A 24,758-nucleotide genomic window follows, 5' to 3' on the forward strand; every position below is an offset into this window, starting at 1 on the left:
TCCTTTGTTTCGCACTGGAAATTCATTCAAGAAAACTGTCGGATCAGTAACTTGTCAATGTGAATTCTATTTTTATTTTCAGTTATTAGTGTGATTTTAACTAATGTAGAATGGTAGCTGTTAGTAGAAGTAAAAACAACGTCTGTTAATAGATCCAGTCAGTTTTTAAACAGTTCCAAGAACTCCCTTAACTTTTGTTTAGTGTTAGTAGCCTTTGGTTTTGCTTTCAGTCCACACCAAGCCGGAGAAATTTGAAGACGCAACAATCGCCGATATTTTTGGATTTGTGTTTGAGGAAAACTCGAGCTGGGAAATTACACGACTATCGTGATTTCATCGTTTCCGAAAAGCTCCGTTTTGAAAACGTTTTCCTTCCACACTTAAACGGAAAGCCAGCATTTTCAAATACCACCGTTTTCGTGACGGATTAGTGTGGACGGTAGGCCTAACCGTAGAAATAAAGCTGCGTTTTTAAATTTCTCCGGTATAGTGTGGACGGGACATTAACTTTCTTCAGCCGGCGCTAATGCATTAGCCATTAAAAGGGAGTTTCTTCAAAGAAAGAATATTCTGTTGTAACTTACACAGCCTATGATTTTAATACGTAGTAAACGTGGACTGATAATCTTAAGGTAATGGCACACACTGGTTTCAAACATCAAAGAATATTCTTTGACTGAATGAAAGGCATCATTTAAGTGTCAAATAAAAGAGTATTTAGCTTTAGGAAAAACTAACTGGGGACAATACTTACATATTAAAATATATCTTAGCTGCATAAAATTAAAGTTGCCCCAACTTTCTGGAAATTTGTTTCAAAACTCGGGTTAACTTGCAATTGGGGAGAAGTTGTCAAACGGGATCGAGAGCAGAGGAGAATTTGTGCTTTGGTGCACACTCTACATTTTGAGGAAATATAGGCTTGACACAAGTGGATTCATATTTTTTTATACACTGTCGATCAACCAGTCAGATCTAGGCCATTTTGTCCCAAGGGTTAATTACATATTATTTGGTCTACTGTTATGTTGACAGTCAGCACTGTTGACAAGACATCCATAAGCAGAAAAGACTTCGTTGAAAATGGAAACGCTAGCAAAGATACAAACAAGCGTAGCCCTGGACATATTTTAACGTAGCGTGGAGCAGGCCAACAGTTTTCCTTCTACTGGTAAGAAACGGTGTCTCACACCCCCGTTGAAGTTACCTTTCGTTTATCGAAAGTTACCTTGTGTCTATGCTTCAAAACGAATCCTCGTGCAAAAACTTTCATATGAAAATGAGTCTGATTTACACGAAAATGAACCTGTAGGCTGAACTCATTTTTAAATGAATAGTTTCGCTCGGAGACTCGTTTTGACACAGAGGCAAAAGGCAACTCGGAAGTAGCCTATTGCGAGTGTTTTTGGGTCGGTGGATGAGAGGGGAGGGGGGAGTGGGGAGAAGTTGTCAAACTGGGAGGAAAATTTATGCTGTGGTACACTCTATACATTTTGAAACTTGCCTTTCAGGAAGTTATCTTGGTATCAGTTTGATTTTAAAGTGGATATATTTTTTATACGGTGTCGATCAACGAATCAGATTTAAGCCATTTTGTCCAGAAAGTTAGTTACATATTATTTGGCCCATTGGTATGTTGACAATGAGTACTGCTGACAAGTGATCCATAAGCAGACAAGACTTCGTTGAAAATGGAAATGCTAGCAAAGATACTAACAATGTAAACAATATAAGTAATGTAGAATATGTCACTCCCATCCAAACAATTCAAGCAGGAAATAGAATTCGTGGTCATCTTTATTGAAAAACACAGCACCACGTTCCTCACAACTACCACTGCTTTCTCACGAAACGTTCTTGTACAAGGCAGTAGTGTGCTCCAAAAAATCGGTTCTTCACGGAGGGCAAACAAGAAAGCATTTTAGAGATTCAAGTGCACATTGGTCACGCTTTGCTTCATATAGCCTGCGAACGCAGGCGTATTTCCGGCTGTCGCTTGTCTCCGCCGAAAATAACGTCTGCGAACCCGAGCCAGGAAACGATTTCTGTGACGTAATGACTTTTGTTTCTCTTTGGCCAATCAGATTCCATGATAGAATGAAACTCGAGTGCTCCTCGCAGCGAATACCTCGCGCACTAGTTCTGGGGCTACTTGAGCTAAACTGTGATTGGCTTAAAATCCCTACGTCACAGAAATCGTTTCCCGGCTCGGGTTCGCAGACGATATTTTCGCCGGAGACAAGCGACAGCCGGAAATACATCTGCGTTCCCAGGCTATGCTTCATACGAACAACAACCTTGTCAATCAAGCGGCGCACAGTTTGTCTGAGTCGAGCAGTTGGTGGTTTTTAGCACAAGCGTTGTGTTTTAACAAAATACTATTGAATTATTAGGATAAGGAAAGAAATCAAAACCTTCTTTGTATTGTACTTCTCGCTTTGCCTCGTGGAAGGTACCGAAGGTATGTAATACTTTATGCTTTTGTTATTAGGCATCTAATTTTACATGGTTCAAACCCTGTGTTACGTAATCTCGATATTTTTGCAAAGATGAATTCACTTTCCTTTCAAACTAAGTGAAGTAAAGTTGAGATACAGCTTTCGAGGAACGGGTCTGATCTACATTCACCCGTCCTTATTTCGTAATTTGAAACGTGCTAAACGATGACAAACATGGACTTCCGCTAATCCTGTGATAAGTACACTGCAATTTAGTGAACCTCTCAGTAGACTGTTCAACGTGTGTCGAGAGAAACATCTGTTCAGGTTTCTCAACGTTTTGCATGCTTTTATTTTGTGTGATTTATTGCAAAACTGAGCTAGTTGCCACAACTTTATGCAAATCTGTTCCAAAATTCGGGTTAAATTACAATTCATTCCAATGATACTCGGGTGGGGCCTTGTCTCATAACAAATTCTCAGATTCGTAGTCACATTGTTTGTGATACTTTTTCTTTCTCATGACCGATTTCGAGACTTGAGCCATTTTTCTTCAATGTTTCCTTCATAATAAACCTGTAAGTTTACCGTACGTAGGTGTTTAGTTTCCGCAACGATGGCGAAAATATGACCCAAGACTCGGTCGAAAGAGAATATATGAAAGTTGTTAAATATTAAACTACGGAGAAAGATATAATGACATGAAAGATAATGTACACAACTAAAGTAGTAGTGAAAATGACGCCCCCCAAAAAATTCATGTTCACTATTGCTATAGTCGTGTAGATAGAGCATTCATGACTTCATATTTAATTACGTTGCCTTTCATGGGCTATAGGACACGACATCTAGGCGCTTAATCAATTGAATATGCTAATAACTGAGCACAGTACATTTAAGAGGGAAAAAACCCTCAAGGCCAGGACAAACGCACGCAACATATCAACACATCATACGTTTGTCACTCTGTTGGTCCCTGTTGCACTAACCAACATTTTGCCACATATTCTAATTAAAATGGGAAAACATGTGAAAGATGTAAGGAACAATGTCACACTATGTTGCCTGCGTCTCTCTGGGCCTTAACGGTCATTGAGAGGTCCACAATGGCAATTTAATAAAAGCTGGTAAAAATATCTTAGATAACAAAAGAACATTCTATTTAAAGTTACCGGAAGAGCCGAACGTAATGACCCTTGTAAAGGTTGACATGTCATAGATTCCCTAAGTGCTGGACTATCTGTTTCTAAGGCTTTCTGAATTGGAATCTGTTGTTAGTTACTATTCAGTTGTTAGCGTAGCCCTGGACACATTTTAAAGTAGCGTGGTGCAGGCCAATAGTTTTCCTTCTATTGGTAAGAAACGGTGTCTCACATCCCCGTTGAAGTTACCTTTCGTTTATCGAAAGTTACCCTGTGCCTCTGTTTCAAAACGCCTCTTCGTCCAAAACCTTTCAGATGAAAATGAGTTTGATTTGCATGAAAATGAACCTGTAGGCAGAACACATTTCCATATGAATAGTTTCGCCCGAAGGCTCGTTTTGACACAGAGGCAAAAGGCAACTCGGAAGTGGCCTATTGTGAGTGGTTTAGGGTCGGTGGATGAGAGTGGAGTGGGGATTGGGGAGAAGTTGTCAAACTGGGAGGAGAATTTATGCTGTGGTACACTCTCCACATTTTGAAACTTGCCTTTCAGGAAGTAGGCTTGATATCAGTTTGATTTTAAAGTGGATATATTTTTTGTACGGCGTCAATCAACGAATCAGATCTAAGTCATTTTGTCCAGAGAGTTAGTTACAAAATATTTGGCCCATTGGTATGTTGACAGTGAGTACTGCCGACAAGACATCCACAAGCAGAAAAGACTTCATTCAAAAGGGAAACGCTACCACAGATAAAAAAAAAGAGCAAAAAAAGACCAAATTCAGAAAAATATATGCGACCTGCATGGGTCTTGACAGGGAAGATGTAATCTAAGTTATAAAAATATTCTTGGCTATTAGTTAAATTTTAACCAATTTGTCGGGTATTCAGCAAGGTTCTGATGAGCTCGAATGGGACTCAGATCTCAGCTACCAGTGAGGCCCTCTGAGGGTAAAATTCTGACAAGCGACACGGTATTAAAACATCGAGGTTTATGAAAAAACAACGAAATTCCGACAGCTATGAAAGGGCTACGACCTTCGGAAATAGTAAAGAAGACGGGAGACATTCTTACCCCACCCCCACCCCGCACCTCACCACGCTCAGTAGGGCCTTGTCAGTCAGCTATTTCTCAGATTATAGATAACATTTTAACCAGTTCTCGTACAGCTTTCAGTTAAACCTCTATCTAGTCCCTTGTATACGTGCACAAATCATATATCGAAAGGAAAAAAAGTCTCGTTTCAGACTTTATAGCTTGCCTAAGCTTGGTCACCTTGACCTTAAATGGCCTTGCAATCAATCCAATTTATCTAGAGCATTGTTTTTGTTTTGGTTCTAAAAAAACCATCTGTTGTTTGGATTGTTTTGAATGACTTTGGGAGATGTTTACATTGTCAAAGATATCGTCAACGACGTTCATAGCATGCGCGGGATTCCCTCCAGTGGTTCTGGAAAGAGTTAGTTAACTGATACGGGTCTGACTGCTGTGCCTTTTGAAGGGAATAAGAAAAATACAAGAAATTTCGTGTTGTTCTATCACGAATGCCGTTTTCTTGTTGGCCGCGCTACGCATGATGGCCGCGTCTTTGCGTTTTCGATGTATCTGTGAAGAAGATTTAGATAAAGGTTTGAACGACTAGTAGATTTATATACTGAGACAATTGGACTATTCGCTTTCGATTTCTATCCGTGATAGTTGACTATCACGCGTTAGAAATCGAAAGCGAACAATCTAATTGTTCAATATAAAAAATTGTGCATAAAACTTTTTCGGTAATAAACAAATAGATATATAGCTCTTCTATCTCACTTTAATGGAAAATTTTCATGAGTGTAAATTTGTGGTTGGAACAGTAACATTTTTATACACAAACTTTTACGATTTTACGCTTTAGCCGATGAGAAGGTCTGGCTGGATTGAGGTGCAGGAATTTCATTTATCAGTTAAATTTTCAGAAATTTCTCTGCTATCACTTGGAATTTTAGCGTAGTTCTAAGCTGTACCTCAATTCGCAATTAGCCAATCGGAAACAGTGTCACTGTTCCGATATCTTGCGAAATCAAGTCACTGACCTGCCATGCTGGATATGCCTGCGATATCATGGTCACTTGGTTGAATTTGGGTATGGTAGATACCTAATCGTATCTTTTTGGTACGCTTCGGCGGCACATTACGCTCGTTTGGTCTCGCCATTGGTATTTTGGCTAGGCTACGTTTCGTGCATACGAGTAGTGGCTCGACCAAACTCGCCTGAAATGCGGTCGGAGCGGACCAAAAAGTTACGATAGGATACACCTTTTGCTGTTCATTTACAGAAAATAAACATTCATTTGTGTCCAAGTTTCTTTTATTATGATCATTAAACTCTCATTAACACCAATATGACCTTCATTTGCGCGTAAGGAACGTTCAAGAAAAACATTTACATATGCATTAACATTCAAAATCATCAAAAGAAAAACAATACCTTCATTTGACATTCATTGACTGTAAATGTATTTTCATTTTGGTCGAAAAAAAATTCGTTGTCACGAAACGACAATCATTTACACTTTACGACATTCAGTTTTCAACAAAAGACTTTCAATAACACAATTTGCATGAGAACTAACATTCAATTGCATTATTATGCAACCATATCCATGAAGGTAACAATCTTTAATGCGGCGAGACAAACATTACAGCCATAATAACATTTATTTTTGAAAGATAAAATATCAAATTCGCTGAACGATTTATCCTTCAATTGCCTCACTAGTAAATAGTAAATAGTCTTCGTTGACATCTTCAGAAGCCCTGACTATCCTTTCGCGGTGTTCAAATGCGATTCTATTTCTTCGTGGCATTTCTGGACAAATCGAACTGTCACTACATGTACATGTACATGTATGTCACACGGCCCTCTGAGTTGTACGCAAAAAGTTTCGTAAGTGGCCGAATTTATATCTGCAAGGGGAGGATTGTGAAATTATGATTTGAAAAAAGTACATATGGTCCCTTGTTCTATAATCAAATTTTCGAGGAAAATTGGGCGAGATATCTCTGTTCAAAAGAATTACGCTAATGAGCGATTGTTTTCTCTTAACGTTAGGTGAAAACACGGTAATGTATGTCTCACAGCATTTAAGATTGTTACCTTCATGGATATGGTTGCATAATAATGCAATTGAATGTTAGTTCTCATGCAAATTGTGTTATTGAAAGTCTTTTGTTGAAAACTGAATGTCGTAAAGTGTAAATGATTGTCGTTTCGTGACAACGAATTTTTTTCCGACCAAAATGAAAATACATTTACAGTCAATGAATGTCAAATGAAGGTATTGTTTTTCTTTTGATGATTTTGAATGGTACTGCATATGTAAATGTTTTTCTTGAACGTTCCTTACGCGCAAATGAAGGTCATATTGGTGTTAATGAGAGTTTAATGACCATAATGAAAGAAATTTGGACACAAATGAATGTTTGTTTTCTGTAAATGAACAGCAAAAGGTGTAATCGTATAAGTAGTCGAACCTCTCAGTCATGGCGTTTTGGCCGCGTACAAAATTGCCTTTAAATTGAAGGAAACCTGAAAATAGTAGTTTACTAAGATAGAAAGCACCAAAAAGGTAATATTAACCATAAAGAAACGAGGATGGATTGAGAAGATTAGCACGGATTCCAAACGACGAACTTGAAAAATTTAGGCTAAACCTCTCCTAGCTCCTTTTAAGGAAACCTTTGTATCACGGACAGTTCCTTTGGTGCCTGCAAATCTGCTCATATATTCTTTATAAAACTACCCTCTATAACACAGACCCTCTCTGATACGGCCGACCACAGACACTAGTTGTCTAAATTGCGGCCCTAGAGGGCAAGATCAAACAAACGTAACCTCTATATCACTAACAAATACATTGAAATGCAACAATATACACAAAACATTTAACAGTTTCTGGGCTCACATCCGCTTAATCAATTGTTCTAATTATGCATTCGTTTGCAATAAACGTCGCATTTGTTACCACCATCGATCATCAAGATCTCTAGTTCTCCGAGGACTCCCTTGTATAATTGATTTCTCTGCTGAAACGTGATGAAACAATGGATTTCGTCGCTTTCTCGTGAGCGTCATGCAATGGCGTCTGTTAATTGTCTATTCAACAATTTAAGGGTGCGTTCCTTTGGGATGATCTGCACGAGGATCGGTCGGATCGTGGTGTTTCAAAGCAACCGATCAATCCTTAGCCAGGGTAAGTGGATAGGTTCCTAGATCCTTTGATGCACCCTGATCGGAGTGTTAGTTAGTTAGTTTTATTTTTTGCCATTCATAAATGCACTCTTTTTTTAAATAGAATATTGTTTTTGCAGCCGAGGCTGAATCTTCTTATTTTTCTGACGATTTCAGGCTGAAAATGTTCTAGTGAATATTCTTACATCATGAAAGCGTTTGACATTTCTGTTTTTGAATGTATTTGGTGTCTGAATGGCCTTGAAGTAATTTTGGAACCAGCTGCTGGCACTGAAGTCTGATATGACTCAGATAACTTTCACAGAAATGTTATTAACGTTGAACATACGGCTAGTCCTGTCTGGTTGTTTTTAGCTAGTTTTGCCGTTTAGAGAAAGGAAGAATTTTATACGGTTTAGTTAAAAACATATATGATTGTGTTATATTTACAAATTTTTCAACACACAAAATTATATTCTTTTCAAACTCAGACTTGATAAAAGAATAAAAAAAGCTGTCATCAGTGCACAAAATGATCATAATTTAGGATTAAAAGTAGTTAAGCAAAGCTAAACGCGCAAATGCGAAGAGTAAAGGAAGACAAAAAAAAAAGCACACAAACACAAGAATTAAAATATTCTTTACCAAGAAAGATGACTTATGTTTAGAGGTAAACACAGTAATGGTAGAAGCATTTCGAATTTCAGTGCTGAGAAAATTAAATAATTTGGGGCCTAGAAAACGGAGTGAGAATTTCTTTTAATTTGTCCTACAGTACAAGGCAATCGTAAACTCAAGGAATTCTTAGTTCTAGTATTGTATTTCTGTACGTCGAAGTGCTCGGATCATGTTATATCAAAGGATCTAGGAACCGATCAATCCTTAATTCGCCAGAGGGGATTCACCGGTGCATTTGCATGCAAGATGAGCTGAGTGACCTTGGCTCACTGATCCTGGTCTGGATTATCCCGAAAGAAAAACATTCTTAGATGCAGCTCAAAGACGTAGTTCCATCGTTGTCTAGCCTGTTTAATTGGCCGTAACTTCCACACCTTTCCGAGAAATGCGCCTAGGACTGGACTGACCGCGATTTTAAAATCACTTCGTGAACCGCTAGCTAAAATAGCGAGTATTGAAAACAGAGAAAAGAAACCTCGAAACCTCCAAAACGCACTTTATAACTGCGAAAATATTTTCACTGTCCAAAGTGCGATATTTTTCAGCTGACGCCGGCACTTAAAAAATGTTTTGAAAAAAGGTTCAAAGTGTTTAAAAACGGGGATATATGTACAGTGGTCGTTTTGAGCGTTTCGGCATGGCTGGACTGTGCTTCGTCAAAATACGATCCAAGGCTCGAACAAACTTGTGACTAATAGGTAGCGTATCGAAGAGATAGGTTACTGTTCGTTTTGAACCGGGTTCGCGTTACGCTTGGACCGGTTACACAATGAATGCAGTTGACGTTTCATGTTTCGCGTGACATCGCTGTTGCACAACAGATTGTAAAGACGTTGCCCCTGGACATGTGGAAGCTAAAACACGCAAGGTTTACGAACAAGTCCAAAGTTGTCAGTGCTATTAAATCATTATGGTATTTACCTTGAGACTACGTTTTCGTGTGTGTGTTTTTTTTTTAAGGAGGACACTCATTGGACAGTTTTCATGTGATTTTAATACTGATAGATAATAATGTACACTAGCCTTGTACTCCAAGGTTTATGAGGAAATGTTTCGGCTTGTGCCACGTTCGCGTGACCCCAGAAAACCGGTTTTTTTCCCCGCGAAGATTTTCCCGCGAAATTTCTTATCATAGATAGACACGCGAATTTATCGCGCGCGTAAAGAAAGCTTATAAGGGTGGAATGCTTCACAGAAGAAAGGAAGCAAACCGGACGCTATGTAAATTATAAAGATGGTATCCTTGAGTGTCATTAAAGCAAATGCGACTCTTTAAGAATTTTGACATGTTTGTGTCATAAGATAAATACACTGACGTCGAAAGGGTTTTATTTATTTCTGAACCAGTTTTCTACTGGTTTGCGTCTGACAAGTATTCGGAGAATGGGGCAACTCGTTGACCTCGCTAAAAGCCAAGGATAGTATTTCAAGCTCCGGTTCAAAATAAAACTAATTAAACTCGAGTTCGTCATAAGTTTACCTTGGAGTTCAGATAGGTCTGTTGGAAGCTGGGAAAGCATTCAATCCTCGCTCGGCTCAAGCACCCCAGTTTGCTTCAAATTCAGTAAGTATCATCGTAGAATAGAATTATAGAAGAATGGCGCTTTCGCATGTTTGCTTTTATTTTGGCGTAATTTCTACAAGGCGCAGTTCACGACAGAGGTCTTCCATGAGAGAAATCAATAACTTACGTAATGGCGGCATAACTCTATGCCGGTGTACTCGATGGATGCTTTTTTATACATTTGCCTGAAGTTCCGGAAGTCTTCCTGTTCAGATCAATTCCTCCATTTTTCCGCAGTGGAGAAACGGTACATATCAGATCTTACGCCGGTTCCGTTCCAAACAAGAACAGAGAATTTTCCTTTGTCCCCTGTGGCAGGGTGCTCCATGCTTTCCGGAAATTTGCTTCTTACCAGTAAGGTCCACTTAACTTTCGACCGATTTTCTAGCTATTTCAAGAAGGAACTCGGCTTTCGTAACGCAACTTCCTCACTGACGTAATCAAATTGTTCTTAGCCCTAGTTCAAACGCAATAGCTTCGACTTTGTTTGGAGCGATGGCAGCTGATTCAGACGGACTTGTGTGCAACTTGATTAGGGAGAACGAATGGTAAACAATTATTGACGCTATCTATCTATCTACGTCTGGTTTGAAAAATACAAGGATTCTGTCCAAATGGACAGGCTATTGCAATACGTTTTGCTGTTTTAGCAATAAGAATAGGATAATGTTAGAACAAGTTCGTAAACGGTTGAAGGCAAACTTTAAGGCAAGTCGAATTCTCATCAGATTGCAAATTTCCGCATCGAAAAAGTGGGCAAATATCTCATCCACACATTTTGCGTTTACTTGCCTGCCTGTACTTGAATTGCTCGCGACCTTCAACGACCTTCATAGCTTGCAATGCGATTTATCTCTACGACATCGTCTGCCGTTTCGCATTTCTCAAGGCACTTTCTATGACCCTCGTAGCGTGCAGACATGTTATATATTCGGGATATTTTTGAAGGATTTGGGGAGATCCTATTTGTTGCGAGCTTCTATTTGCTTACGGGCTTCTATCGTTCTAAAAAATCACGAAAAGAACTACCGGGAGACTGACTTGCGAATACTCGCAAAATTAATTAAGTAAATAACCGAAAAAGCAGTTTCAATTTACGAAGTGAAAAAGCGAGTAGGGAAATTCAAAACTCTTGAACAGTTGTTTATGAGGGGTTATGCAATAGTGTTACTGATATGATTAGATATTTTGTTGTCCGCTAAGGATCCTTTCAATAACGGAAGTTTTAGCCGTTTCCTTCCCAAGCACTCAAGAGATGAACGAAAACCTTCGAATGCACGCAAAGTCTTAGGAACAAAACAAGACAGAACCCACAGCAACCTTAAAACGAAATTCCCTCACTTTTCTCTGAACTTGAAATTTCTTCTGTCATTTTTCTTCACTTGCAACAAATATGCTTGTGACAAGTCTAAGCCATTGTGTACATCCCAAGATTTCGCTCACCTCTCGCGTGCTTGGGAAGCTACGCAGGCTATGGAAGTTTCAGTTTAATCATCGGTGGGTACAACATATGCGCTTTGGACGTTTATTGATATTAAGATCATACCCCCCTGTTAAAAGCCGATCTTGCAGGCGAGGTTTTATCGATTGACCAAGTCCGAAGAAGAGGTCCGAGTCCCAGTTGTATCTAACCCATTGCATATTACACTTATCGATGACAAGGGCAAACCTTTCGCGTGAGTCAGCATTATTTAGGTTTTTCAGAGTGCTGTTCAAGCTAAACGGTGTTTATTTTGATTCTTTAGGTAAACTGAATTGCTATCTAGCTCGAACTGAACAATTCCTTTATTTGTCTCCCGTCTCCTTCACGGGATCTTCCATGTTTGAAACGGATCGAAACGAAGGGCGCTGCGTAATCGGCGATGACCCGTTTCTCGAAAGTCTCGGAAACTATGGGGCCGGAAAGCCATTTTTAATTCATCTGTGCCTAAAAACGGAGAAGTGTATACGCCTAAAACTTCTTGTATGAAGGGATTTTAAGAAAAGGTGAATAAAACAGCTCTGTAATCATAAGGTTTGAGCTTTCCGGATGCGGAAACTTTTCGGGACCTTCAAGAAACGGGCCCCCGTAGGGCTCGGCTTCGACTAGGGAAAGCGATTTACTCAATCGTTTATCTGAGGCATTTTCGCGTTCGATTATTGTGCCAAGCAATAATACTGAACCAATTGAGAGCCGTTAATATTGGTACATTTATCACTGTTGGATTCAACGTACGTTTTCTTAAATTTGAAACTGATTTTTGTTCACCCCGAAAGGAAAACGATTGTTCTTAGACTTGTAAGGAATTCACGACTTTGTCGTCTGTAATGAAACATGTCTCGGTTTCATTCAAAACCATCGACTTTTGCAGACCGAGAGCAAACAAACATTTCACCGTTCAATGCTATCTCGATAAACCAATTACTGCATCTTTTGAATTTCTGACAAACCCGATATTCAAATCAGAAGAGATTACTTCGACTCATCTATACAAAAGCAGAGCTTGTCTACGTTGCGCAACGCTAAACCAACCCGGGGGCTATGAAAGCCGGCTTTGTTTGCACTCTTCGTTTCGACAAAAAGACAATTATAACAAAGCGTGCGCGCTAGCCCTATCTAATACCTATTGACCATCATGAACGAAATCTCTATGTACGCACGGCCGTGCGTATAGAAGATGACGTGTGCAGTTTCAATATAGCTGCAAAATTTCCGTCGAGTTTAGTGCAAGTTTCTTTTGTTTAAGTTTCGGCAATGTAAAGAATATTCTGAACAATCCAAACTCTACTTCGAGCTTTTGACTTTTGCTAAGCTAACATGTACTACATTTCCATCGAGTATTTTTGACTTTGTCTGCCTACATTTTCGTTATAATTAATTAGAAGAAGCGAATTTTTCATTAACAATTTTAGAAACCAGGTTAAGCGTTTTCGCTCAACCGTTTCTCAACTGATTGTGGCGTGTTAGGATCCTAATGACCTTTGTTTTTCTTCACCGTGCATTGTGAGAACTTTGTAGTCAATCACAAATACAACAATGATGTTTTAGCGCCCAAGTTGGTGTCACCATGTTATAAAAGAATTGGTTCATACTTTTAGTTATGCGTGTATCGAGTTATGGATGCACTTCGGAAGTTTGGAGAGCACTCAAGAGGCTAGAGTTGCCCTCTCGGCTGTCGCCTTGAGCAATTCTTACGCTTCTTTCATGCTCTCCAAACTTCCCGCGTGCATCCATTTAAGAAACAGAAAACATGTACCGTGTTTTCATCGAGTTTTAGTATAAATCTACTAGCGTTCTATCACGAATGCCGTTTTCTGATTGGTTACGCTACTCACTATCTATTCTGTGATAGATAGTGAGTAGCGTAGCAGTGTGCCCTTGTTAGCAAAATGACGGCCGCTTCTTGGCGTTTTCGAAGTGTCTGTGAAGAGGATTTAGATGAAGTTTTGAACGACTAGTAGGTTTATACTAAAACAATTAGATTATTCGCTCTCGATTTCTGTGCATGATATAGTTTCTCACGCGATAGAAATCTCGAGCTCATAATCTAATTGTTTAATAGAAACACGAGTGGAAGTTTGGGAGAACGAGAAATACTGTGGGAACACGAGCCGCAGGCGAGTGTTTCCACAGTTTTTTCGAGTTCTCCCAAACTTTCACGAGTGTGACACACCACGACGAAAAAAAGGAAAACAACTTGTTAACTTTGATTATCAAAATGTAAATTCTCTTTGCTCGCGCCATCATTATGTCAACAGCTCGTGCTAGTTCTGTGTTTCTATCGAGCTATAGAAACACGAGTTTTGACCAATCAGCGCGCGTTTTTCTTAGGACTGTTTTCTAAAACTCGATATACGCACGGTAAGCATGAACCAATTCTTAAATAACTTGGAGCAAAAGAGGAGAAAGAGTGAGAGAGGTAATCCACCATATAAGCCTTATTTCCAAAGTACTGCCTGTCAAATTAGGAGTGAGAAGAAAATCTGCGTCAAAAGATTGGTATTTCTGGACGGTTTAGAGCCTCTTGGAGTTTCCCAAACCGGGACCTTTAATAAGGGATTTCCCCGTGAATAAGACCTTAACGGGAAATTACTTCTTTCAGCATCTCTTACTAGGAGATCTTCGATTTCGTGAACCAAAAATAGGAGAATTTTCACTGTTATCATTGTAAAAATAACTATGTTATTGAACGGTGACCGGCGTCGAACACTTGTGAGTTTTTCAGAACGCATGGCGAAGAGAAAAGTAAAAGAAGTCAACACGGTCTAAATCTGCCTCTGATTGGTTTAATGCGTGTTACATAAAGCTTCTTATCCAATAACGGACGGATTTCAATAAAAACAAAGCAGTGAAGAAACAAGAAAGCTTAGGAAAATCACTCCACACTCGCTCCGTTACATTCTTGTTTTATATTTATAAGAATATTGTTTTTGCAGTCCAGGCTGAATATTCTTATTTTTCTGCCGATATTAGGCTGAAAATATTCTTGTGAATACACTTAGATTATAGTGTATGAAATTTCTGTTGACTTCGGTGACTTCGGTGGCGTTGAAAGAATGTTGGGATAGCCTGGAGGCAATGCAGAAATGTTACTGATTAGATCGAACATACGGCTTGGGCTGTTATTGTTTAGTGGCTAGTTTTGCCGTTTAGAGAAAGGAAGAATTTTATAATGTATAGTAAAAATATATAATTGTATTCTATTTACAAATTTTCAACACACAAAATTATGTTGTTTTTAAAATCTCAGCCTCGGGTTTATTCTTAAAATATTCTTCAAATTTCGCAAATTTTAGCCTCCATATTTTTAAAAAAACGTACATCTCACATGACATACGATCTTTTAATCCTTTCTCTACAGGATCTGCTCAAGTAGACTGATGTTTGTACTGGAGGTTTGAGAAGGAAAATAATAAAAAAGAATTCAAAGCGTAACTTGTGCTTCACACTGCACTATGGACGTGCCCCCAGTACCAGAAGCTGAACAGAACAGATCGGTTTGCAAAGGTCCAAGGGAACTAAGCAATTTTATCACCTCTTCACTGGAAAAATGTTTTTATCGGTAAGTGACTGTAGATTGTGTTTTTAAGGACAGATGTTTGGTTTCGTGAGAGTTAAGTTCTGAATCGACTTGAAATCGTTAATTCAGGGAGTCTCTTTCAAGATGTAAAGTAATGTAATGTAAAGGAGTGAAACGCAATGAAACGGTATGAAGCGCGATGAAACACAGTGAAACGCAATGCAGCGCTAAGTAATTTAAGAACAATGGGGTAATCAAAACCACTGGGTCTTTTAAGATGTGAAGAAATGCGATGTTATGCTATGAAACGGAGTGAAACGCAATGAAAGGCCATGGGCGCAATGAAATACAATACAATGCAAACTAATGTAAGAACTATCAAAATCACTGAAACTCCTTGCGCCGAAAGTACTGTCTCTGTGCACCTGAAGGTAAAGCGCCAACACCAAAGAGCTTACTGAGACTAACATTCCAATCTTTTTCCACCGATTAATCCACAGCAGGTTGCGAAACTTCAGACCGACAAAGGTCTTAATAAAGTTGGTGTTGCTAAAGAACCTACTGCGCATCGCTACGGATAAGGAAGATAAAAGACGAACTTCACGCTGATTCTACTAGCACTGAGTAAAAAGATGCCAAAAAAAAAAAATAATAATGATAAAAAAAAAAAAAAAAAAAAAAATGAAACGACGTTCTAAAATTAGAGTTCAATTGTAATTCAAGATATTTTTTTAAAACCAGGATTTCCGTCAGGCTTTCTTACTTAAGCTGAGCGGTAATATGGAAGCAGACATATACAATGACACGCCTAAATTAAAATTCTGCTACCAGTATTGCGTTCGGTAATAGACATTCTTCTTATATGTTTGGTGGCTTTTGTCCACTTTCATCAGAGCAACAACGGAGTAAAAAGGTTCGCGCTTGCGTACGTTTCACAGGTATTCCAAAAAAGTTAAAAACGACAGCACACGTACTTGTAGCGCGAACTTTGACGAACCTTGCAAGTGACTGAAAATGAAAGATTACATACTATTTCATCTGCGGAGAAAGATAACGAACCCTTATACACGGTAGCTCTCATGAATGTGATAGGGGCTCAGCCCCCTCATGTTTTGAACCTTTTGCGAAGCACTCAACGAAATTGCTGTTACCAAAACGTTTCTAGGAGAGGTCCACAAACTGTTAAGATTGTATTTGGCATTACATGTGGCATCGACGACTTCTGAGCGCACATTTTCTGCCCTACGAAGACTAAAGACCCCCTTTAGTTAGAAGAAGCACCATGAAGCAGAATCGTCTAAACAACTGCCTCCTTCTGCATTGTTATAAGTCTGTTACGGTTACATTAAACACTGTAGACATCGCAAAGAAGTTTGTTTGTGCAAATGAACAAAGACATTTTGGAAAATACAAGTAGAGACATGCGCATGACTTAATGATGAGCCCCTCCATGTTTCAAAACGCTCTGCCGCCTCTGTATGGACAGAAACCACCGAAAATTTAGTACACAAAAGACATAGCGGTTTTAGTAAAGTTCTTCAAAATGATATGTCTGTTGACTTTTTTCAGCCTAGGAAAGGCAGTCGGTGGAAGTCCCTGGATTACAATCATTATTTCATTAGCCATTTGTGGAGGGTGCCTAATAGGTGCCTTCAAGTTCACGCAGGAGAATCGAGCAGATAAACTGTGGACTCCAGAGGACTCGATAGCCCAGCGACACAAGGAATGGGTGGAAAAACACTTCCCAGCTGAATTGCGCGTCTCGTCTGTGCTGCTTGTGGCAAAGGATGTCCTTACTCCTGATGTTTTGCAAGAGGTAAGTTGATAAGGAACCATTGTATGCAAGTGTTCTCCCTAGTAAGGCTTGATACTAAAGCATGTGAACTGATAAGTAGCCGGTTTTCTTAAAAATATTATTTTTAAGTTTCTTGAGGATATGAGCTAAGAAGTGGTCTTAAATTAGGTCTTGGGCGGTTGCCAGTCTTGTACTCAATTACTCCTGGCAGGGTGCTCGCGAGACGGAAACCTCCAGTTAAGAACACTCCTATCTCCACTTTCAAGGGGTAATATTACACATGTTGTTCTGTTCTTCTTCTTCAATAGACCAGTCGAAACTTAATTAGTAGAATTTTACAATCTGATTGGCTGAGCACTATTGCAAATTCTGCAATTTCTGCAACCTGATTGGCTAAGCTATCGTATACTATCCACCATTGGTGTGAAGTGGCTGTGGGTCGTCTAGAAAATGGCGATATTTTCTCGTTTTTCCGACGTTTAGGAGGAGGAATAGTAAATAAATCCCTGAAATATTCAAAGAAGGTTGCTTACGGTTTCTTGACTTTAAAAGCTCGAAATTGTTGAAAAAAACTAATGCGCGTCTACGAAAATGCAATTTTCAAACAGTTCAATCCGGGGCTTTTTGTTAATTAAAAGGCAAAGTTTAATACTATTTAGAGTGGAGATTGTTATTTGTAAGGTGAATTTTCAGTTCAAATTAGAATATTCGCTCTCGATAGTTGATTCAGACTTCGACCACAACCGCTATCACCTCATATAAATCTCGAGCTCATAAGCTAATTGTTAATTAGAACGAAAGATTTGTGCATCGATCTCTGTTTTATATAATGTCGGTCATGAATTTGTTTATTTATTGTCTCCTTTGCTGCAGGCCTTAGTGGTTCACAGCAGGATAACACAAATCTCGAAAGGGACCAAACAATCTTGGGATAACATTTGTTTCAGGTAATGAGCAAACGTAAAGATAAGAACAAATGTAAATAAGGTTCAGATTTCCCCTTTTAGTAGCCTCTCAGAATGTCCGATTGTAAATCTGCCAACCTGATTGGCTCTGCCATTGTTGTTTATTCGCTGTTGCAAAAAATTACAATCGTGTTCGTCTTGCTCTTGAAAGGAAAAAGTATTCGAGGCTTTCGCCTTAAAAATGCATAAAATTTAAAGGCCTGTGCAAACGGGAAATGTTTGGCGACCAAAGACCATCAAACATTGTTTGGTGACCAAACATTTTACCGTTTGGCCACCTTGTTTGGTGCTGTTTGATCGTGTTTGATAAAATTTGAAGGCCATTAAACATTCGATCAAACAACTTAAAACATTTCTTTTGTTCTCGTGTTTGATGGGCGATGTTTTGTTCGTTTGGACAGCCGTATCAAACATGTTTGGCGCGCGCATGCGTACCACGCTTGCTCAGCGGCTCGAATCCATAGTTTGATCTGTGTTTGGTCAAACCTGTTTTAACCGTTTGGCCACTCATTTCAACATGAGCATGTTTGGTCACCAAACAAGGTTTGATGATGTTTGGTCGCCAAACATTTCCCGTTTGGACAGGCCTTAAGGTTTTGGGCTGCTAACCTTTAGAATGCATTCTAAAGCAAATGTAGAACACTAGCTCGTTTTCCGAGTGATAGTCCCCTCGGCTGTGCCTGGGTGACACTTAGAAGATGAGTCCGAGTGGTCAAATTAGTAAACATTACCTGGCTCTAAAAGTGTCTAAGCTATGCTTGTATACAGTTGCAAAGGCCTGGGGATTAGAGAAAGAAGGGTCTTTTGTACAGATGTATCTAAAATTAGGATCTTTTATGATAAAAGGGAGAAACATGATGCCACAGAAACAGTTTCTATAAATAATAGCTTCAAATTCCAAGTTTGTTTTCCGTGATTAGAGCCGGAAAATAGATTCATTGCTAATACCATACTTACACAAACAAACATCGAGGAGAATTGTATTATCAAGTTTCATTATAAGCTAGGAACTCGACAAAAAAATCTTGATCTATTGTTTTCCTCTGCAGGTTTTGAATGACCTTTTCGCGTTTGTCCAAGCGATCCCAGAAGAACGTTAAAACTGCCAAATTCACGGAGCGACGTATTTTGCTGACGTGTTTTGTCATGTTGTTTTGCGTTTCAGGATTGGCCCAACTTGTTTTGTTAGTGGTTTGTTAGAGCTCTGGGCTTTTAATAAAGCTGCCATTGACAAGCTTACTAAAGAGGACATCTTGCGGAAGATTAACGAAAAGAACTTAATAAGGTAAAATACCTTCAGATTTAACGTGTGTTCGCAAGCATCTTAGAGACTTTTTTTGAGAGCGTTATGTAGGATGGTCGACTTTGAGAAATGACCTAGAGTCAATGTTTTGCAATTTTTCCTGAAAGACGTTGGACTCTGATTTAAGAGCAGCGAATCACCACATTGATTTAACGAAAGTTCTAAGCCAAGCGAAACGCAGTTCGTGTGGATCCGGAAAGCATGGCTAAAAATAGCTCTTTGTGTGCACGTGCTGCATGACGGTTAGGGTATAAACTTCACTCCTAGTCATAAGCACCTGATTTAGTGAATATAATTATAAGATAGTAAATTCATCGCCGAAATGTGATTTTGTGACAAAGTAAATGTCGTAGTTTGCAGAGTTCTTTCTTTACTTTAGTAGTTAATAAAAAAAATAACAGCTGGAGTTCCCTTTCAAATCATTCTTTTCACCATTTCTAGTTCCATGACGCGTAAAAGGTTTGTGCTATCAAAATGTCTTGGCGGAATCGAGCGAAACTCCACGGGACATATTGTTGGTGCTGAAGCTACAACTATCTTGTACGGCGTAAGATTCAACCCCAAGTTAAATTCAAAAGAAGGACGTCTGGTAAGCTCCAAAGCATTTCTTGAACTTCAATATCAACTGATTTGTTTACCATCGTTATTCATCCCATTATAATACCATGCGTTGTCTCGCCTCAGTGGTGAGGGTTTCTTTTTACATATGAGGACTTTCTTTTTAATGATCGCTACACAAGCTGGCAAGGTGCTGAAGACTAGGCTTATAAAGCTTGAAGTGACTGGCAACATTGTCTCTCTCACTCGTTGTGATGCTAGTTTTACGTTGTTCCTAGCTGTACTGCTTTCTCTCAGGCTTTCACGATCAATTGATTTCGTTGAGGTATCCGAGGCGAATAGCCCTGGCCAGGTCACCCGAAAACGATTGATCGAGGCGAAATATCGAGGCCTAGGAACTAGGCAAATGCTAGTTTATCGCAACTTCACAACAGCATTTTGCAAGACTTTCCCAACAGTTTTCAGTTATATACCTGTGCGTCCGGGTTGGCACTGTAGAAGGGTAAAATCTCTTTCAAACCATACAACGTAATGACAATTACTGTGACTTCCAACCTAGGCACATACACGGTCCAACCAATTAATAGCAAGCCAGCACGGCCTTCTTCATAACTTTTTTTTTTGGGAAGGGACTGAAATTTAATGAAAGAATTGATTAATTTTAAAACTTTGTCAACAGGAAGATAAAGTGGTGGAAAACTGGGAAAGAGAATTTAACAAATTGATGGATATGACCGTAACATCATCTATGGAGCTTTTCTACATGACAGAAGTTCGGTATGAATTTTTAGATTTACATGGTTTCACTCGAGCTTTCCCGATTTTGAAGTAAGATATCTAACATGAAAGACCGTATTTGACCACATTTCCAAACACCGCGAAGAGAGTTAAAAATACGACGCGCAGTGGAGTATTTTTGGCCATCTTCAAGGTGTTTGGAAAAGTATGTGGTAATACACTGTCTCAATCGAAACAAAAACTAAGGAAAAAACGGAGAAATAAAATCGCAAAAATCTATGCTAATAATTGAGATCTGATCATCTAAACACCGTAACGGTCGTGATTTCCGTTGTTTGAACCTGATGAATTATGAGAACTGATATTCTTAAACTTTAAGAGTCCCACTGGAACACGGAGGAAAATCAAAGCTGCTCGCGCGGATCAACAACACTGCAAAAGCGCAAAATATTAGAAAAAATTAGAAAAGTTGACGTGTAATAATCAGTAGGAACCATTCGTTCTATATTGTTATTGTTACAGTAATTGTAACAATTCGTAATTGTTTTTGCGTCAACTACGCTGCACGACTGCCTTAAAAAACTCGCGCGACTTTTTCATCCAATCAGAAGTAAAACCAAACCAATCGTAACTCGTTTCCACATGTTTCCCCGCGCTTTGCATCAACTACACGTGATTACTTCGAGTTTTGATTGGTTTACTCAATTGTCTGTGTTCTTTGTGACTGGTTAGAGTGATTAATTTGATTCTGGTTAATAACATCGTAACGACACTCAACTGGAAACCGTTTCATGTCACTATTTTTGTTGTGCTGTAGTTACAAGGAAGACGCGGACCGCAGTATTCAAGGAGACATATTACTTCTCTCTGGGGGATATGTGCTCATCATCGTCTATGTGTCAATAGTGCTTGGAAACTTCACCCGCATGAACATAAAGGCAAGTAGTATATCTACATTTTCGTGAGCCGGGATGATTATCCATTGTGAAGATGAAAACGGATTGTGATAAGGGCAAACCTGAAGAATATATCTTTTAACGTGCCCTCACGCAAACATATTAGAAAATGGGGTAATCATGATGAAAACAAGTTGATTGGTAACATTTTGAAACTATACGTTGAACTTTAAAAAGGTGTCGTTTGGTATTGCATAGATAAAACTTTTCCTGAAAATCCGTCGTTTCGTGTGGTTTCTTGTCTTGAAATAGGTACTAAAAAGGGCAAAATAAGGTAATAATTTAGGTTGTCCTCAAATGATGATTTCCTTTTTATCTGTAAACAGGTCTGGCTCGCTTTACTGGGTGTTCTTTGTGTTGGTTTAGCCATTGCAGTGTCATTTGGACTAGCGAGTGCATTTGGAATTTTTTACGGACCGGTTCATTCTTCGCTTCCTTTTCTTTTACTTGGTAAGAATCCAAACATTAAAAAAAAGTGAGACATAACAGAGATGCACCTCTTTTTTAAGTTAAGGCGTTTAATAAGGGCCATATGCCTATTTTTTAATATAAGCGTGGCCAGTGGTTAAAGCAATGGCATATCAACTGAAAAGAATTAAAAAAACGACGACTGGAAGATTCACATTTTACCAGAATGGCAATTTTGATTTGTTCATAGTATCAAAATCAAGTTTGTTGAACTGCAATCCACTTCCATCTTTGTAATCTTGTACTTCTTTCCGAAAATGCTTGCTATACTTTGCTCAGTGGAATCTTTTAATCCAGTTTATTTGTAAATACGTTGCCATTTAGCAATGTAGAACGGAAATTTGTTAGAAAAGAGAACTTCCGATGCTCATAATCAGGATGGACACTGCCTCTTAAAACATAGATCCAAAAAGATAATGTTTTACATTTTCCTGGATCAGAAGTTAATTTTATTCACATTCGTGGAAGAATCACTTTGATCATGGAACTCCTTTTATTGTGTTTGTTTGCAGGTATAGGAGTCGATGACATGTTTGTTATTGTACAAGCGTGGAGCAACTTGTCGCCGAAAGAACACGAAACACAGCCGATATCAGAACGAATGGGACTTACTCTTCAACATGCTGTAAGTAATTTAATTGTAAGCTTAGCTGTAGCTACGCTCATTTTCATAGCAAACGACCACGACCATTTTAACCAGCGGTTAACATCAAGATGCCCCACTGGAGCCCCACAGTCGGTTAAGGAAGGCATTATGAGTTGCGTTGGTGACAGTTAATCTGGAATTGTCCTTTCTCTCTTGCAGGGATGTTCTATAACGATCACATCTTTGACAGATTTCCTTGCTTTCCTAATTGGATCAACCACGGTAAGTAGCAGATATCGAGAGTCGGTGACGTCACTGTCTTATGCAGTTTTCTAATCATTTAAACAAACTATTTAAGAAATGGAAAACAACTTCCGTCTTTCTACTGAGTTATAGCAGCACCAGTGGATGTTTCAGAAAATGGGAAATGATGAGGGAACACGAGTTTCCACAGCTTTGTCTAGTTCTTACAATCTTTCACGAATGGCACATGTAAACGAGAATATTCTTTGAATTATTGTGGTTGTATCGTATCTTTTTGCAGATTTTACCGGCACTGAGATCATTCTGTATATTTGCTGCAATAGGTATGTGATTTTGTCGTCGGTGCATCTCTTATTTTCTCAACTTTTTCCACGCCCTTTAAAGGAGCTCAGTCACGGTATTTTGAGTTATTTTGGCCACATACAAAATTACCTTTAAATGGTAGGAAACCTGAAAATAACAGTTTAATAAGATAGAAAAACACCAAAGACATAATGATAAACCATAAAGGAACAAGGATAGCTAAGGATGGAGAAGATTAACACGGATTACAAACGACGAATTTGAAATATCGAGGCTAAACTTTTCAATATGCGCAAACCGTGACTGAGTTCCTTTAAGATGAGACTTACGGCCCTCAACATTTCAAAACTATCTTGCGCCTGCTGATTATTGATGGGGTTTCTTTTCTCTTTCAGGAATATTAGCAGACTTTATTCTTCAAGCTACTTTATTTACGGCTTTACTGGCTATTGACGCGCGAAGGTATTGTCCATGCTACTATTTTGCTCATCAGGAAACTAAACTCGTTAAAATGGTAACGCTGAAATATTTGCGCAAAAACCTGAAACCTTGTTTTTCATTTTTGACTGCAAGGAAGAACTACTGTTTTAAAGGTCGGCTCTTCATGTTCACTTTAACTGAATGAGTGATACTTTGAAAGACAAGAGATTTTAAAAGGGCTCAGTCACGGTATTTTGAGTTATTTTGGCCACATACAAAATTACCTTTAAATGGAGGAAACCTGAAAATAACAGTTTAAAAAGATAGAAAAAACACCAAAGACATAATTATAAACCACAAAGGAACAAGGATGGCTAAAGATGGAGAAGATTAACACGGATTACAAACGACGAATTTGAAAAATTGAGGCTAAACTTTTCAATATGCGCAAACTCTGACTGAGCTCCTTTAAGATTAAAGTTCACAATCCTTTGATCCTTTTCTAGTCTTGTAAGAATAAAATCCAAACAAAGACAAAAGCTTACCATTGGGGACGTAGAAAACAAGAACGAATAAGGACGTTATCCAAATACACGTGACCAGCGTCAAGCGCGGAAAAACACTCGCAAGTCGCGGTTGGTGGTGCATCTGGTTGGTTGAATAAGTAGTGCGCAATTTCCTAGACCAATCACAGAACGTTGTTGCGGGAAACCAAAGAAATTCAAGATAACTTTTTCCACTCAGTTGCAAACGGCCCTAAAATAGTCCGAGTTGGTAATAAAACTCTAATTGCTTACTCTTTTCTCGTTGCACAGGCAGGAGAAGAGGAGAGATGGCTGTTGCTGCTGCGTTGCTTTGCCCGATAATTACAGGGAAAGTTCGTTTGCAAAAAGAAGTCTACTAAGAAAGTGTATGAATAAATACATTGGCCCTATAATGCTATCTCTTCCTGGAAAGGTGAGTATTTGCAAGAGTGATATAAATCTCTCCCCTAATCATCGGCCATCCATTCTTTTACCATTTGCTCACTCGTTATTTTACCGTCTCCTCTCTCGCTGCGCGCTTCATTACTCGTCTCTTTGTTTGCTCGTTAGTGAGCTGTTGCGTCATTTTGCTGGGTTTTGTGCACGGCTTTGGTGTCAGGGGGAGGGGTTTCTTGCACATGGGAGGGGAGGGTATTTTACTGACAGAGGGTCTGGTTCACCTTTGTGGAATTCTTTGGTGAGATTCGGGACGGACCTTTAGAAAATTTGTTCGGAGAGGTGCGGAATTCCCTACCTGAACGCCTTGTTTTCAGTTAAATCTCCTTACAGAATTTTTTAATGGTAAGATAATAATATTTTCTCTGTCCTTCATTAGTTTTCCC

General features: G+C 39.0%; 1 protein-coding gene across 2 annotated transcripts in view; it reads left to right on the forward strand.

Annotated features, from left to right (window-relative positions):
- Nucleotides 1–24,758, forward strand: part of LOC145468095 (patched domain-containing protein 3-like) — a 36,778-nt gene that overhangs the window by 1,239 nt on the left and 10,781 nt on the right. Inside the window, exons 1-14 of one of the 2 annotated variants that reach the window (XM_081451775.1) lie at nucleotides 7,083–10,036; nucleotides 14,878–15,078; nucleotides 16,606–16,852; nucleotides 17,705–17,778; nucleotides 18,962–19,081; nucleotides 19,541–19,688; nucleotides 20,337–20,434; nucleotides 21,213–21,333; nucleotides 21,678–21,801; nucleotides 22,332–22,444; nucleotides 22,625–22,687; nucleotides 22,950–22,992; nucleotides 23,368–23,434; nucleotides 24,208–24,349. In XM_081451775.1, the coding sequence (XP_081307901.1) occupies nucleotides 14,972–15,078; nucleotides 16,606–16,852; nucleotides 17,705–17,778; nucleotides 18,962–19,081; nucleotides 19,541–19,688; nucleotides 20,337–20,434; nucleotides 21,213–21,333; nucleotides 21,678–21,801; nucleotides 22,332–22,444; nucleotides 22,625–22,687; nucleotides 22,950–22,992; nucleotides 23,368–23,434; nucleotides 24,208–24,349 (1,467 nt within the window). In that variant the 5' untranslated portion in view covers nucleotides 7,083–10,036; nucleotides 14,878–14,971. Of the gene's footprint in view, nucleotides 1–7,082; nucleotides 10,037–14,877; nucleotides 15,079–16,605; nucleotides 16,853–17,704; nucleotides 17,779–18,961; nucleotides 19,082–19,540; nucleotides 19,689–20,336; nucleotides 20,435–21,212; nucleotides 21,334–21,677; nucleotides 21,802–22,331; nucleotides 22,445–22,624; nucleotides 22,688–22,949; nucleotides 22,993–23,367; nucleotides 23,435–24,207; nucleotides 24,350–24,758 lie in introns of those variants that run through there. The other variant, XM_081451776.1, reaches the window with a different exon arrangement.

The sequence above is a fragment of the Orbicella franksi genome, chromosome 14, assembly GCF_964199315.1.
Source record: "Orbicella franksi chromosome 14, jaOrbFran1.1, whole genome shotgun sequence".
NCBI lineage: Eukaryota > Metazoa > Cnidaria > Anthozoa > Scleractinia > Merulinidae > Orbicella > Orbicella franksi.